Source organism: Hevea brasiliensis, chromosome 9, assembly GCF_030052815.1.
Source record: "Hevea brasiliensis isolate MT/VB/25A 57/8 chromosome 9, ASM3005281v1, whole genome shotgun sequence".
Taxonomy (NCBI): Eukaryota; Viridiplantae; Streptophyta; class Magnoliopsida; order Malpighiales; family Euphorbiaceae; genus Hevea; species Hevea brasiliensis.
This window is the reverse complement of record NC_079501.1, coordinates 89,430,581-89,443,187: the sequence shown is the minus strand read 5'-3', so window position 1 is coordinate 89,443,187 and position 12,607 is coordinate 89,430,581. Positions and strand designations below refer to the sequence as shown.

At 29.3% G+C, this 12,607-nt stretch overlaps 1 protein-coding gene across 4 annotated transcripts; it reads right to left on the bottom strand.

The window, feature by feature from the left end:
• Positions 1 to 5,516: 5,516 nt before the first annotated feature.
• On the bottom strand, positions 5,517 to 12,607 carry LOC110636273 (carbon catabolite repressor protein 4 homolog 5). Of its 4 annotated transcripts, none has more exons than XR_002491319.2 (15): positions 12,194 to 12,604; positions 11,679 to 11,842; positions 10,765 to 10,830; positions 10,623 to 10,675; positions 10,168 to 10,249; positions 9,078 to 9,124; positions 8,701 to 8,788; positions 8,334 to 8,426; positions 8,186 to 8,218; positions 7,971 to 8,068; positions 7,449 to 7,581; positions 7,040 to 7,125; positions 6,870 to 6,954; positions 6,201 to 6,321; positions 5,517 to 5,850 (listed from the first exon to the last, which is right to left on the bottom strand). XR_002491319.2 is itself a non-coding variant. In XM_021785921.2 (14 exons), the coding sequence occupies exons 1-14, from the start codon at positions 12,513 to 12,515 to the stop codon at positions 6,253 to 6,255; spliced, it is 1,419 nt and encodes a 472-aa protein (XP_021641613.2). In that variant the 5' UTR covers positions 12,516 to 12,604; the 3' UTR covers positions 6,120 to 6,252. The 4 variants fall into 4 exon arrangements, 1 of the variants encoding a protein (XP_021641613.2); XR_002491320.2 differs by having other exon boundaries at positions 5,517 to 5,846; XM_021785921.2 differs by lacking the exon at positions 5,517 to 5,850 and having other exon boundaries at positions 6,120 to 6,321.

Sequence of the window (12,607 nt, the reverse complement as noted above, 5' to 3'; positions counted from 1 at the left end):
CTTTCTTATCCAGAATATGAATATCTAACAGGATTGAATGGCGAAAAAAAAATCAGTAAATTTGATTAATTTAATTAATTTGAGATTAAGATTTTTGGGATCTGAATATTCAGACATGGACAAATCTTTCAAGTCCAAGTTTCTTTCTTATGTTATTTATTTGAAGATGTGGAGAGACCTTGGAAGGTGGCATCTTTTCTTTTCATTTTGTCGTCATATGTTGTTTTTCATTTTTTTTTTTTTGTTAATGAATTTATTTAGTCATAGATTTCCGGCCGTGGCTGCTTAGATGGAGGGCATCCAAGTCATATATATGGGTACTCAATAGGAAAAACAAATTGAAAACCTCATTTTTTAGGTCCTAAAATCAAATGTCGTCTATTGAATTCCTATTTATAGCTCTCCAAACTCTCCGATTTAAGCTCTTTTGAAATTTATTTATTTAGTTTAATTAATAAATATAACAGATAATAGGTAGCTGTTGGTATTAGATGATAATTAATAATTAATAATTGATTATAATTAATTTATGTTAAGTGCTTGATAAATTATATATATATTATTTAAGAGTTATTCAAAGAGTATGGTTTTCAACATTCTTATAACGTTATTAGTTTTTTAGAGATAAAAAGTTTTTAAAGATAAAAAAAAGAGAATTGTATTTATGGGTATTTTTGTCTAAACAATAAAAAAAATGTTGCAATTTATGAACAACTCGTATTATAGAGTTGATATAAAAGACAACTGATGAGTATTCTATCAGCTATTAGTTGCATTTAACGGTTAAATCAAATACCCCTTAATGATTATTATTTATTTTTTTTAAGTTATATCAAAGTTGTATCCAATATGACTTTCCACAGAATTTTATATATATCTATGAAATGGAGTATGAAATTGTTTTAATTGAGTATATGTTTTTCGCCTTTTTCTGTTAGGATTAAAAATATTGTATTTTACATATTTATACGACTGACTGACTTCTTACCTGAGTATAAATAAATATAGTTTCTTTTTATTTTTAAAATAAATAAAAAGAAAATGATAAATTCCACTGAATAAAAGAAGAGGCACAGTCCAAAAATGTGAGGTTAAAAGCTTAAATTAGACCAAAAATAATTATGCTAAAAGAAAAACCCTTTATATTTATTTGAAGATTTTCTTTTCATGTGGGGTAGGGTAGAAGGAAGGAGGCAAGTGACAGACAAATTATCTTTTATATATATATATATATATATATATATATATATATATATATATATATATACTAATAAAAAAAATTATTTTGTTTTAGTTATTAACCTTCCAAAATAATTTACATTGTTTTATTAGGTAATATTATATATTAAAATCCTTTATTTCTTATAATATATCAAATAAATTTTTATAATATTATAACATTTTAAAAAAAAATTGAACTTAACTAACATTTTTTAATATAAAACATTGACCATCTTAAAATATATAAAGAATGAATGTAATTAATTATTTTTTAAATTAATTTTATATATAATATTGTCCCTTCGAAAAAAATTTTCTAACTCTATTATTATGGTTTTAATTTTGATTTTTTTAAAAAACAATTATTGTTAAAAATTCTTAAATTGAAAATTTTATGAGTTTCGTATCACATTTTTAAAGAATACGATTTTAAGGTGCGTTTAACATTGTTATTTGAATTATTATTAAAAAAAAAGCTAATTTAAAAATATTCATTAAAAATCTTTAAATTTTGTTTTTATTATAAATTTAACATATTTTAATCATGATAATTTCAAAACATTTATTTTAAATTATTTTCTCTAATGTTATTTAAAAAAAAAATTTAAAAACGATATTTTCAACCTTGAAGAGCTTAACAATAAATTTTAGGAATAAATACACTTTAATACTATGTGATTTGTGTATTTTATTAATAGAAGTGTAAGAGTTTTTTATCTATATATTTAAGGACTTATATTATTATATAATTAATATTTAAGAATAAAATTAATAAATAACGTCAATATATATTAATGTGATAATTCTTTATGCTCTTTAGCAGGTATAGCAAATGGACCTAATCTATTTGGCTGTATATATCAATTTACCTATTGATTTTCTTATATTATGGGGTAAATGTCAACACACACACATGCACGTGCACACACACACAGATATATATATATATTATTCTTCCTAACTTTATACTAAATAGATAACATGATTATATAGCTAAATGGGTGGGACTCATTTACCACGTTACTTTAAGAGAACATAAATATTTATCACGTTAATATATATTGATATCGTTTAATAATTTTATTTTTAAATATTATCAGCATAATAATACATGTCCTTAAATATAAATAAAAGAGAAAAACTCATATCCCTATTAATAAAACACTTAAATTTATTCTTAAATTTTAATCAAAACAAAGGAAAAAAAAAAAGAGAGAGAGAGAGAGAAAGTATTTGTATTGCTTTTAGCATAATAGACACTGATTTATTAGTCACTGTGGGGGGTCACTACGTGTATATATGACTGATTCCAATCAATCTTCTCTATGATTTTAAAAAAATAAAAATTATTATGAGCAGAATGAATAATTGAGTTGGCGGCTGAGATCGCTTGTCTTTCAAGCAATTTCTAGACGTTTGAAGAATTTGGTTAAATATGCTTTTCATATCCCATCATTTGTGCTAACTCAGATTTCATATTATCAATTAACAATCTTTTATTAGTTTTCTGTCTATCTCACATTTCCAATTAAACTCACTCTTTTATAAATTCATTTCAATGCATATCATTTTTACATTGAAATTCATCCCCTCTTATGATTTAGTTCATAATTTTCATTAAAGAACTATTAGGAATGATAATGAAAAAGGTGAGTTGGAATGAGTTAGCTATCTCCCATTTCTGCTCCACAAGATGTTGGAGTTAAGAGTTGGAGTCGAAACTTTTTCTACCAAAGAGCAGGACGGAACAGGTTTCTCTGTGAAAATTTCTTTTTATTTTAATTTATTATTATATAATATAAATTTATTTATTAAAAAAATAAATTATAAGTTAGAAATATAAATTTTAAATACAATCTTAATAATATACATTTATATTTTCTTTTATTAAAATTATAATATTTAAATATATGAAAATAAATTATTTTTATAAAAAATAATAAGATATTATTATCGGGGCAAGTTATGGGGATTTGATACTCCCATCTCTACCTTGCACGATATCGGGGTTAGGAAAGGTTCGAGGGAAATTAATCAAATGTAGGATGGATTAGATTAGGTTTGAGAATAATTATCATCTCAAAAAAAAAATAAAAATAACATATAGACTTGGTAAAGTCGAGTTAGAACAAGAATAGTATCAGTTTAAATCGAACTAAAATTGATTAAAACTTGTTAGGAAGTTTTAGTCTTTATGTTCTGTTGAAATAATTTCTGTTAGATAATGGACCTATTCTTTAGGGAAGTTCTATTCCTTAGGGAGTCCTAATTTCTTGTGATTTATCTATATATAGCCAAGTGATTAGAAATCCAATTGTGAGTATTCATAGTTCAATTTCTTTGCTTAAAGTTATTTAACAAAACTGTGGTTGATTTGACTTGTGATTAAATCAGACTAGAAATAGATTGAAATTAATTGATTCAATTTAAAATTGAAAATTTTAGATTATTGAATTTAATCAAAATCAAATCTAATTGGAATCAAAAACTTTAAGAGTCAATTCAAGTTCATATCTTCATTAAGTTGGAATCGCAGATTCCGAGCCACAATTGACTCGTGATCAAGTCTAATAACATATTCACTATTTTGTTTTTTTGAAATTTTTACGATTAAAACGTAACTAAGTTGTAATACTAAATAAATACTTCGAGAGAGTATTTGATTTGATTTATAAATCAATTGAACATACTTATAAATAGAAAATCATAAATAAATAAGTATTTAGTTTGACTTATAAGTAGGGATGAGTATTCGATTCAAATCGAACCGAACGGAATTAAATTATAAAAACCTAATTACATATTTTAGAAACTGAACTGAACCAAAATGGATGAAAAACCGAATCGAACTGAATCACTCTATTTCGATTCGGTTCAAACTGAGCAGTTATATTTTTTTTTATTTTTTAATTTAGATTTGATTTTCAAATTATTTGGTCTGATTTTAACCTTAATTTGAACCTAATAACCATCAATCAATGAAATTAAATAATATTATATATATATATAATTAATAAATTCCTCATAAAAATAAATAATTCAAAAATCAATAAAACTATTGGGTTCGGTTTGATTTAATTGATTTTTTTCTTAAAAACCGAATCAAAATAAAATAACTAAAATTTTTATAATATAAAACCAAATTGAATTATCTTAAAAATCAAATCGAATTATTAAATTAATGTGGTTTGATTCGATTTATTCGGTTTGAATCGAATAATGCACACCCCTACTTATAAGTTAAAAAATTACTTAAAATAAATAAAAAATCATAAAATACTTCTTACTTATGACTTATTTACTTATTTTAAAAAAATATTTTGACAAATAAAAAATGATATTATTGTAATAAATTTTATTAAATATTTAATTATTTATTTTTAAATTAATTTATAAATTAAAAAATATATTTTAAATCAAAACTAAATAATTAAACCAAATACCTTATCTTCTTAGGTTCAGATAATCATCGCACGTCCAAATCCAATCTTAAAAGCCGCCGTGTCAAAGGTGGGTCACCACCGGTCCAAATTATCAGCATGTTTCAATTTCCCTTGGCAATCCTCTCTTCCACTAAAATAGGAGTGATCCTTTGCTTCTGGACATGAACATAACTAATCACCAACAGAAGCTTAATCCTCAAATGGGTTTCAACAGCAACAAAGGAAGAGAAGAGCAAAGGAACGCCTTTTCTTGGCATGTAAAAATTGACAAATTGTGTGGCTCAGAATTGGCCAGTTACAATTTTCTACGTCATACAGCAATGATGAAAGAGCTTGTGTAACATTACTCACCAACTCCAAACGCCTTAATTGACTTTTGAGGGATCTTCTCTCCTCCCCCCCAATCCCATGATTCCCTTTTGCCCCACTTTTCTTGAACCAAAAGGCATTTTGATTTTTGAGTCTTATCCAGAATTATGAGAAATTTACAATTTAATCTTTGAATTTTACATCATTTTATACTTTATTTATTGAATTTTAAAAAATTAATTATTATTCTTAAATTTTACACTATATTACACTTTAATCTTTAAATTTTTAAAAATTAATTACTTAATTTTTAAATTTTATACTATAATTAGTTCCTGCACTTTTAATATATAAAATAATTTAATCTTTTAATTAATAAATAAAATTATTATAAATATTAAAATTATAAAAACTAAATTATTCTATATACTAAAATTAAAATAACTAAATCATTAATTTCCAAAAATCTAGAGACTAAAGTGTAGTACAAAACTTAAGGATTAAATAATTAATTTTTTAAAATTTAAGTACTAAAGTTCAATATAAGGCAAAAACTCTAACATCAAATTCTAAATTCCCCTAGAATTATCTACATGTCATGTATCTGACTTTTCCATGTGCTGAGAATGTAGAATAGAAAGAAATTAAATATGATTAATGCTCTTTAATTAAAGGGGTTAGGTGGATAGTCATCACCACACCCCATTAATAAATGATAGTTTTAACCAGTCAGCTCTTGATTATGCCCTACAACTTCAAGCTAGCAGCTGAGTTCAAGCCCCCCTTTTTGCCTATGGTTTTGCTAAAGGGTGTGCGTTGTCCTTGTCCTGTGTGTCATTTGTCAAATAACAAAGTCCACCTTCTTGCTTCATGCTGGCTGACAGAAATCAAATTGATAGTTTAGGTAATGTTTACTGAGTAAATAAATCAAAATAGTGGACTTTATATGGAGGTATATGGAGTGAAGAATTGATTTGGATAGGAGTATATATGTAAAAGTAAAAATCACATATTGACATTGCTTGTGCTTTGCAATTCAATTCAATTCAATTCAATTCAATTAAGCCTTTATCCCAAAAATTTGGGGTTGGCCAACAGGTTAAAAAATATTGACAATCAATCTTCAGAAAGCAAAAGGCAAGAAAGTTGAACCACCTAAAAAACATTAAGATTTTAAACATAATTAATGAGTCGGTGGATTCTTAATTTAAACTTTGGATACCCAACTTGTAAAAGAGGCTGAAAATTTTATCATGTCAGCACTTCTGCAATTGAAGACTCAGGTCATGTTGTCTTCGTCTGCAAAGGCTAGTTCACACACAAGGGCAAGATGATCACTTCCCCATTTCTGCAAAATGACACAGCAATTGTTTAAGGAAGCAGTGAATCTCGAATTTAGTAAGATAATTTGTACCATAATGAGTTTATATTGTTTATGTAATAATGTACTTTGTGAGACAACAATGATGTGTCAGATTAAATATTTCAAAATGAAGAACAGAAGTTGCTCATAACAAAATCAGAAAAAGAAAAAAGAAGAATAGGATTAATCATGATGGACAAATTCAAAAGACAAAGGAATCAATAATATAGGCTGCACTTTTTTGTGCTTCCAAAATTAGAAAAATCATATCCAGTTGTGAAGTCTGAATTGAGTTAAAAGTACTTGGCATTGCATAAGACAATTATTATTATTATTATTATTATTATTATTATTATTATTATTATTATTATTATTATTATTATTATTTAACAGTAATGTGCAGCCAGAGTTTGAGCAAATGTAAAAGGAAGTCTATCATCAGTCTCGAAAGAAACAACACTGACATATCAGAAATTAAAAAACTTCAACTGAACGTGACTGATCAAATATTCATATGCAAAAATCTATGGCACCTCATTAGGAAGCCCTGCACATCTTCTCAAAATGTCAATGGGTACGGTTTCAAGAACTCTGACAGGAATGAGTTCCTTAGTGTGCCTGTGCAAATTAATGAAATCAGTAATAAAAAATTTTGCATGCAAACTAAGTGTATTCTGCATATTAATATGTGTATGCATACTACCAAATATAATCAACAGTTCCCATAAACTTGGAGTGGTATGATGTTGCTAATGGTTCTCCACAATTGTCTCTTGATCTATGGCTCCCCTGAAGAAGTTGACAGTGTTAAATTAAACTACAGTGACAAAATCACATCAATAATTTTTAACCAAAAAAAAAAATCTTAAATTGATCCAAACAAATATGATAGCAGGTCATGCCTCAACAGTAGCCTATTTTTCAGTATCAAAAAGATGACTACAAGATATAGACATATATTTGACAACTCTTGTTAGACATCAGTATCCCTATCAAATCTAGTTAATAATAATAAGTTTAAAGTACATATCCCTAAAGAAGTTGCAAATCTAAGCATACCAAAAATATTACATCCCCAAAAACAAAAGTACAAAAATATATAATAAACTTACTGGAACCCCGAGATATGCACTACAGAGCTTTAATTGATGACAAAGTCGAGTGACTTCTTTGCTACCTGTAGCAAGAATTAATTCTTCATCGCTCCATATATGCATTAATGGCCTTGAGTTGGACAAGCTATTTCTGCATCCATATACAGCCATGGTTAAATTGATCCACACAACCTTCCCCAATTTGACACTGTAGATGGTAATTTAGGCCTTAAGGATAACCTCATTTTAAAGCTTTCAACAAAGGATTATTCCCTCTCTCTCTCACTCCCTCCCTCCCTTAAGTTAAAAGCATGCCAGTCTTCATGATAGATAATAGGCCAGAGGATACTGTTGAGATTGAACCCTGCTGCTTACCCATAAACAGGTTCACCTTTATCACTAGCCTTAGACATCAATTACACAATTTTGAACTCCACTAATCAATATCCAACAACAATTAAAAATGAATCATTTTACGTTGATGTTGTATCAATAAACAAGCTTTAAAAATACTTGTAAGAAATTGTAAGAATCTGTAACCTCTTGGCAATCTCATCCTGTGATCTGAAGTATTTGTGCTGTGGTGGATATTCAAGCTGTCCAGAAATGTTTCTGCGGTCATGAACTAGGACATCCAGCTACCAAAAGTTCAACCCACACAAAGGGGAAAAATGAATTGTCTTAGGTTAGTGCAAATCAAAGTAAATGCTGAAGGATTTTAATAATCTTGATGTTAAACAATAACCAAAACTCACCTCAGATGAAGCCAAAAACTGGTATATGGCACTCTAACCATGAGAAGAGGGAGAAAAAAACTTAAGTTACAAGATTGCTTAAGATTAATAGCACAGAATTCATCTAATCTACAACTGTCCACTTAATAATGGCATTATAAGACTTGACCTCAGGAAGGCTATTTAGATCTCCACCAATTATAACAGGGAGGCTACCCCATTCTTGTGATAACTTGTAAGCTCTCTCAAGAAATAGCCGAACCTACAATAGGACATTAATCATTAATGGCATTGGTGATATTAAAAACATTAATTTTGACAGACCATTGTCCCCAAGTAACCCAACAAAAACATGAAATGATGAAAAAAAGGTACAGACCCGCATGCATATAGCAAATACACAAAGAGGAATGCTTGCTTCGGATTCTAGATGCATATAGCAAATACACAAAGAGGAATGCTTGCTTCAGATTCTAGTGATTCAAAAGATAACTTGGCCTGCTTTAGAAAAAATGGGGCAGTAGAGGAGTGAATACCTGGCCAAGCTTGATGTCTCCACGGTTCGGGTTAAAGAGAACATGCACATTGCCAACCACTAATCTTCGACTTTGGGTAGCTGTTGCCCTACACATATGGTTGGATATTGTCATTAGCAAAAACATTTATATGATTAAAAGAACAAAAACAAGAGATAAGCCAGCACTGTTCACAGAGAACAAAATAATTTTAGAAGAAAAAAGGTAAAGGACCATTATTTTAACAACAGCTAACTCCTGAAAATTAACAATTTTAATATTTCATTTTTGCCTTTATTTTTTCCTATATATTATTCTTTCGGTTCTGTATCAAAATGTTGAAATCCATAACACTCAAGACAACGAAACAGTATATACTGCCAGACATTTGAACTTACTTTGATGTTTGCTTACACAGGTCAGACATCAGTTGATTTTCATTCATCTGCTTACATCAGGGGCAAAAAATAAAAAATAAAAAAAAGTGAGAAAAAAAAATTAATGTGGTAAACCAGTAAAAGTTTAATTGCTGAATAGAAATTTGGAACTCTGATAAATGACTTTTCTCACAGAAATAATTAATAAATATAAGGGAGAAAAAAAACATACTAAAACAATGGATGCAGAAAAACCATAAAAGAGATGCAAAACACACAATCATATGCACCGAGACACATTACATGAATAAAGTGATGCAACTTCTGTGAATCCTCTATTCGCATTTCATTCTTCTGTTCATTCCAAATTTTTTGAACTACAATTCTTTATAGAAAACTCAAAGGTAATGATTCATATAACTGTAGTAATAGTATAAACCTTCTGACCTTGAAAAAACTCAACTGCTGGGGAGCTTTTAACAATAGAAAGGGCCAGACAGTCAGTATTAACTCAGTATCTTAACCAAAGAAACTACAGTAAGCTACCAAAGTCATTACATAGTTTACAACTTTACATGTAAAAATACTGGACTGAGACATGTTTGTCTAAATTACTTTTGAAAAGGATTTTTTTTTTTTTTTCTGTAAATAAAGAGATTAGCCAAAGAAGAACTGTACCCTAATGAAATTTTGAATAAGAGTAACCTAGATTGTTCCTGAAAAGAATATTTCTCATCTTCTTGGTTGTTTAAACGGGGGAGGCATCAGAATGATACTTGGAGATGAGAATACCTAACAAGGCCTTAATATCTGAAAACCTTCAAAATGGATAAGAAGAAAATATACTCTTGAATGGATTCCCAGACATCAGTTACCTAATTTTTGTACCTACAAGGCATGGGAATCCAAATTCCTGAAGTTAACAAGTTTCAGTCTTGAGTTATGATTTTGAACAGCTGACAAATAACAAATTGACCACAAGAAAAGAAGGTGCTTCATCCAAGTTATTGCTACCTTCTTGGACAGTTTTTAAGCATTTAAACCCTCAGAAAATGTGAAATAGCCAAAAAAAAAGTCAAATGGAAAAAAATAATAATAATAACCCACATACCTTTAAAACACAAAGTTGAGCAACATTGTTACGGAGGCCAAAACTCTGGAACTCTATATTTTCTTCATGCAAAAGGGTAAATCTGTATTAAGAATATGGCTAGCTAAAATTTAGACATGAATAGAAAAAATGAAAAACATTTATCACTAGAAAAAACATGATGAAAAAACGCAAATTCAGTAAATGGGAACTTGCATTCTATGAGAATAGGAAAATTAAAATGCCCAATCAAACAATTTATCAGATTGATCATATTGCCATTGGATATTGAGTCCAACAGGAGAAGTACAATAATTTTCATATTCAGCATCAAATCTAGAAATTGCACATCCAACCAACAAATAAGGACATAAAGAATTGTTCAAGAGAAATTTAGTAACAGACAAAAAATTTAGCTAAGAAAATGCACAATAACACGAAATAGCATTTGAATTTCCTGAATGCAGAGACCTTACAGTTTGTCCTTCCAAAATATAGCGCAGCCATCACATGCTTCACCTGTGCGGGCCTGGAAGGAACAGTAATCATTAAAACCAGGTTAATCAAAATTAATTGCTGATCTAGGAGAAGTTACATATGTAAAAAATTTCAGCATACCTTGTAAACTCCTCTAAAGCCATCCTTTTGAAGAAGATAATCTAAATCATTGAAATGATCAACCTCCTAAAGCCAGAAAAGTGAATTATGATGATACAACTCCATTTATAAGAATTTAATATGTCTCCTTCAATATAAAAGATCCATGATCATAAAGCAAACTTTATAGTCACAAAGTCCAGTTATGATAATAAATTCAAAACTATGAACAACATGGAGAAATACCAGGTACACCTTACAATATGAACTTTTGGCTTCCACAAAAAGGACTAGTATTTTAAGCAACCATTCACCTCATTAAGATGAGAAAAAGCATTTAGGGAAGCAAGATGATTAAACAACATTTCAATTTTCAAAAGAATGGGGAGGAAAAAGTCAACAAAAGCAAGTCTGTACTCCAAACTCTAAAAGAAATGGAATTTATTAGATAACTTTAAAACATCTAGAAATCTCTTTTTTCCTTTATTGTTTTCATTTTCTTAAGCATCATTCTCAGTTGATGAGTGTGGCATGTTTATTCTGTGCAGAAATTTCCACCTATGCTTCAAAGTATGAAGTATTGAGATTCGAAGTCATATGACATTCAGATTCAAAGTTATATGCACTAACAAAATATAAAATAAAATAAACAGGTGCAAAAGAGTATATATGGATGTTGTACACAATGGTTTATTAAAATGGATTATTTGCATATACCCAATGCTCCCTAAAGCACCAAAAATTAGAGGCCATGCATGCCTTTCTGACTTTCTCAATGAAAAGTTACAGAAAAGCTAAAAATAAAAGCAACTGATAATTCCCACAAACACTAAGACATCTTCAACTTCACATATGGACAGATAGCATGTCCATTCTGTAAATGCATATATATAGGGAGATAATCTGTAATGCAAATTAAAGCCAATTCAAACTACCTGGAAACATAGGATGCCTGCATTATAATGATTAATCTCCTTACATATGAGCTCCTTCCGCCGATCCCACTCCAAGAACTCAGGTGGGATTCTGGAATACAAATCTGGGTGCTTTGATGCATTTTCAACACCTAGTATATTGTATGAGACAACAACGACCCTATCTGCAGAATGAAAGATAAATTTAGGTATTGAAAAGCTAATAAATGTCATGATCTAGTTTAAAGTCCCAAGTAGGAATTGGTTGGTGCAGTGGTAAAAGTCAAAGGCCTGTAGAGAAAACATGATTGTTGAGTTTTAAGAGAATTAAATAATCCTCCGGAAAAGCCTTTTATTTGGCAGATGATATTGATGAAAATGCAGCGAAGGCTACAATCTTAGAAATGAACAACAATCAAATGTAATCAGTCTCACTCTCATATTTCAGCTTCAAGCATATTACATCATAACTAACAAATGAAAAAAATCAAAGCAATGAATCTTTAAGCAGAGAATGCACAAGTAACTAAGTGTACCTCTATAGGCAGAGAAATCGCCGCCAGAGAAGACCCATCTACGATGACACTCGCCAATACTCGAACTTCTGCTCCGGTAATGCTTATTATTACGCCTTCGTGAGGATGAGGCGTGAATTGGTCTAAACCTATTCGATGTTCGAAAATTCGGATACCAGCAATGGGGCTTAACAGTTAGGGTTTCGGTCCTCAACACTAATCTTTTCCTCTTTCCATCAGTTTCGTGATCATGTCGCTCCATGCCATCGAAATACTTGCGCTTGTTTCGAGCATTGGTATCTGATTGTTTCGCCGGATTAGCTCGCCGTTTGCTTTCCCTCATGTTGCCAGGAATTTCGTTTGGCAGTAGCCCGTGCAGAAGTCCGGTTAACAGAATGAAAGTAGGCCCAACAATTATAATCACGGCCGGGTTCA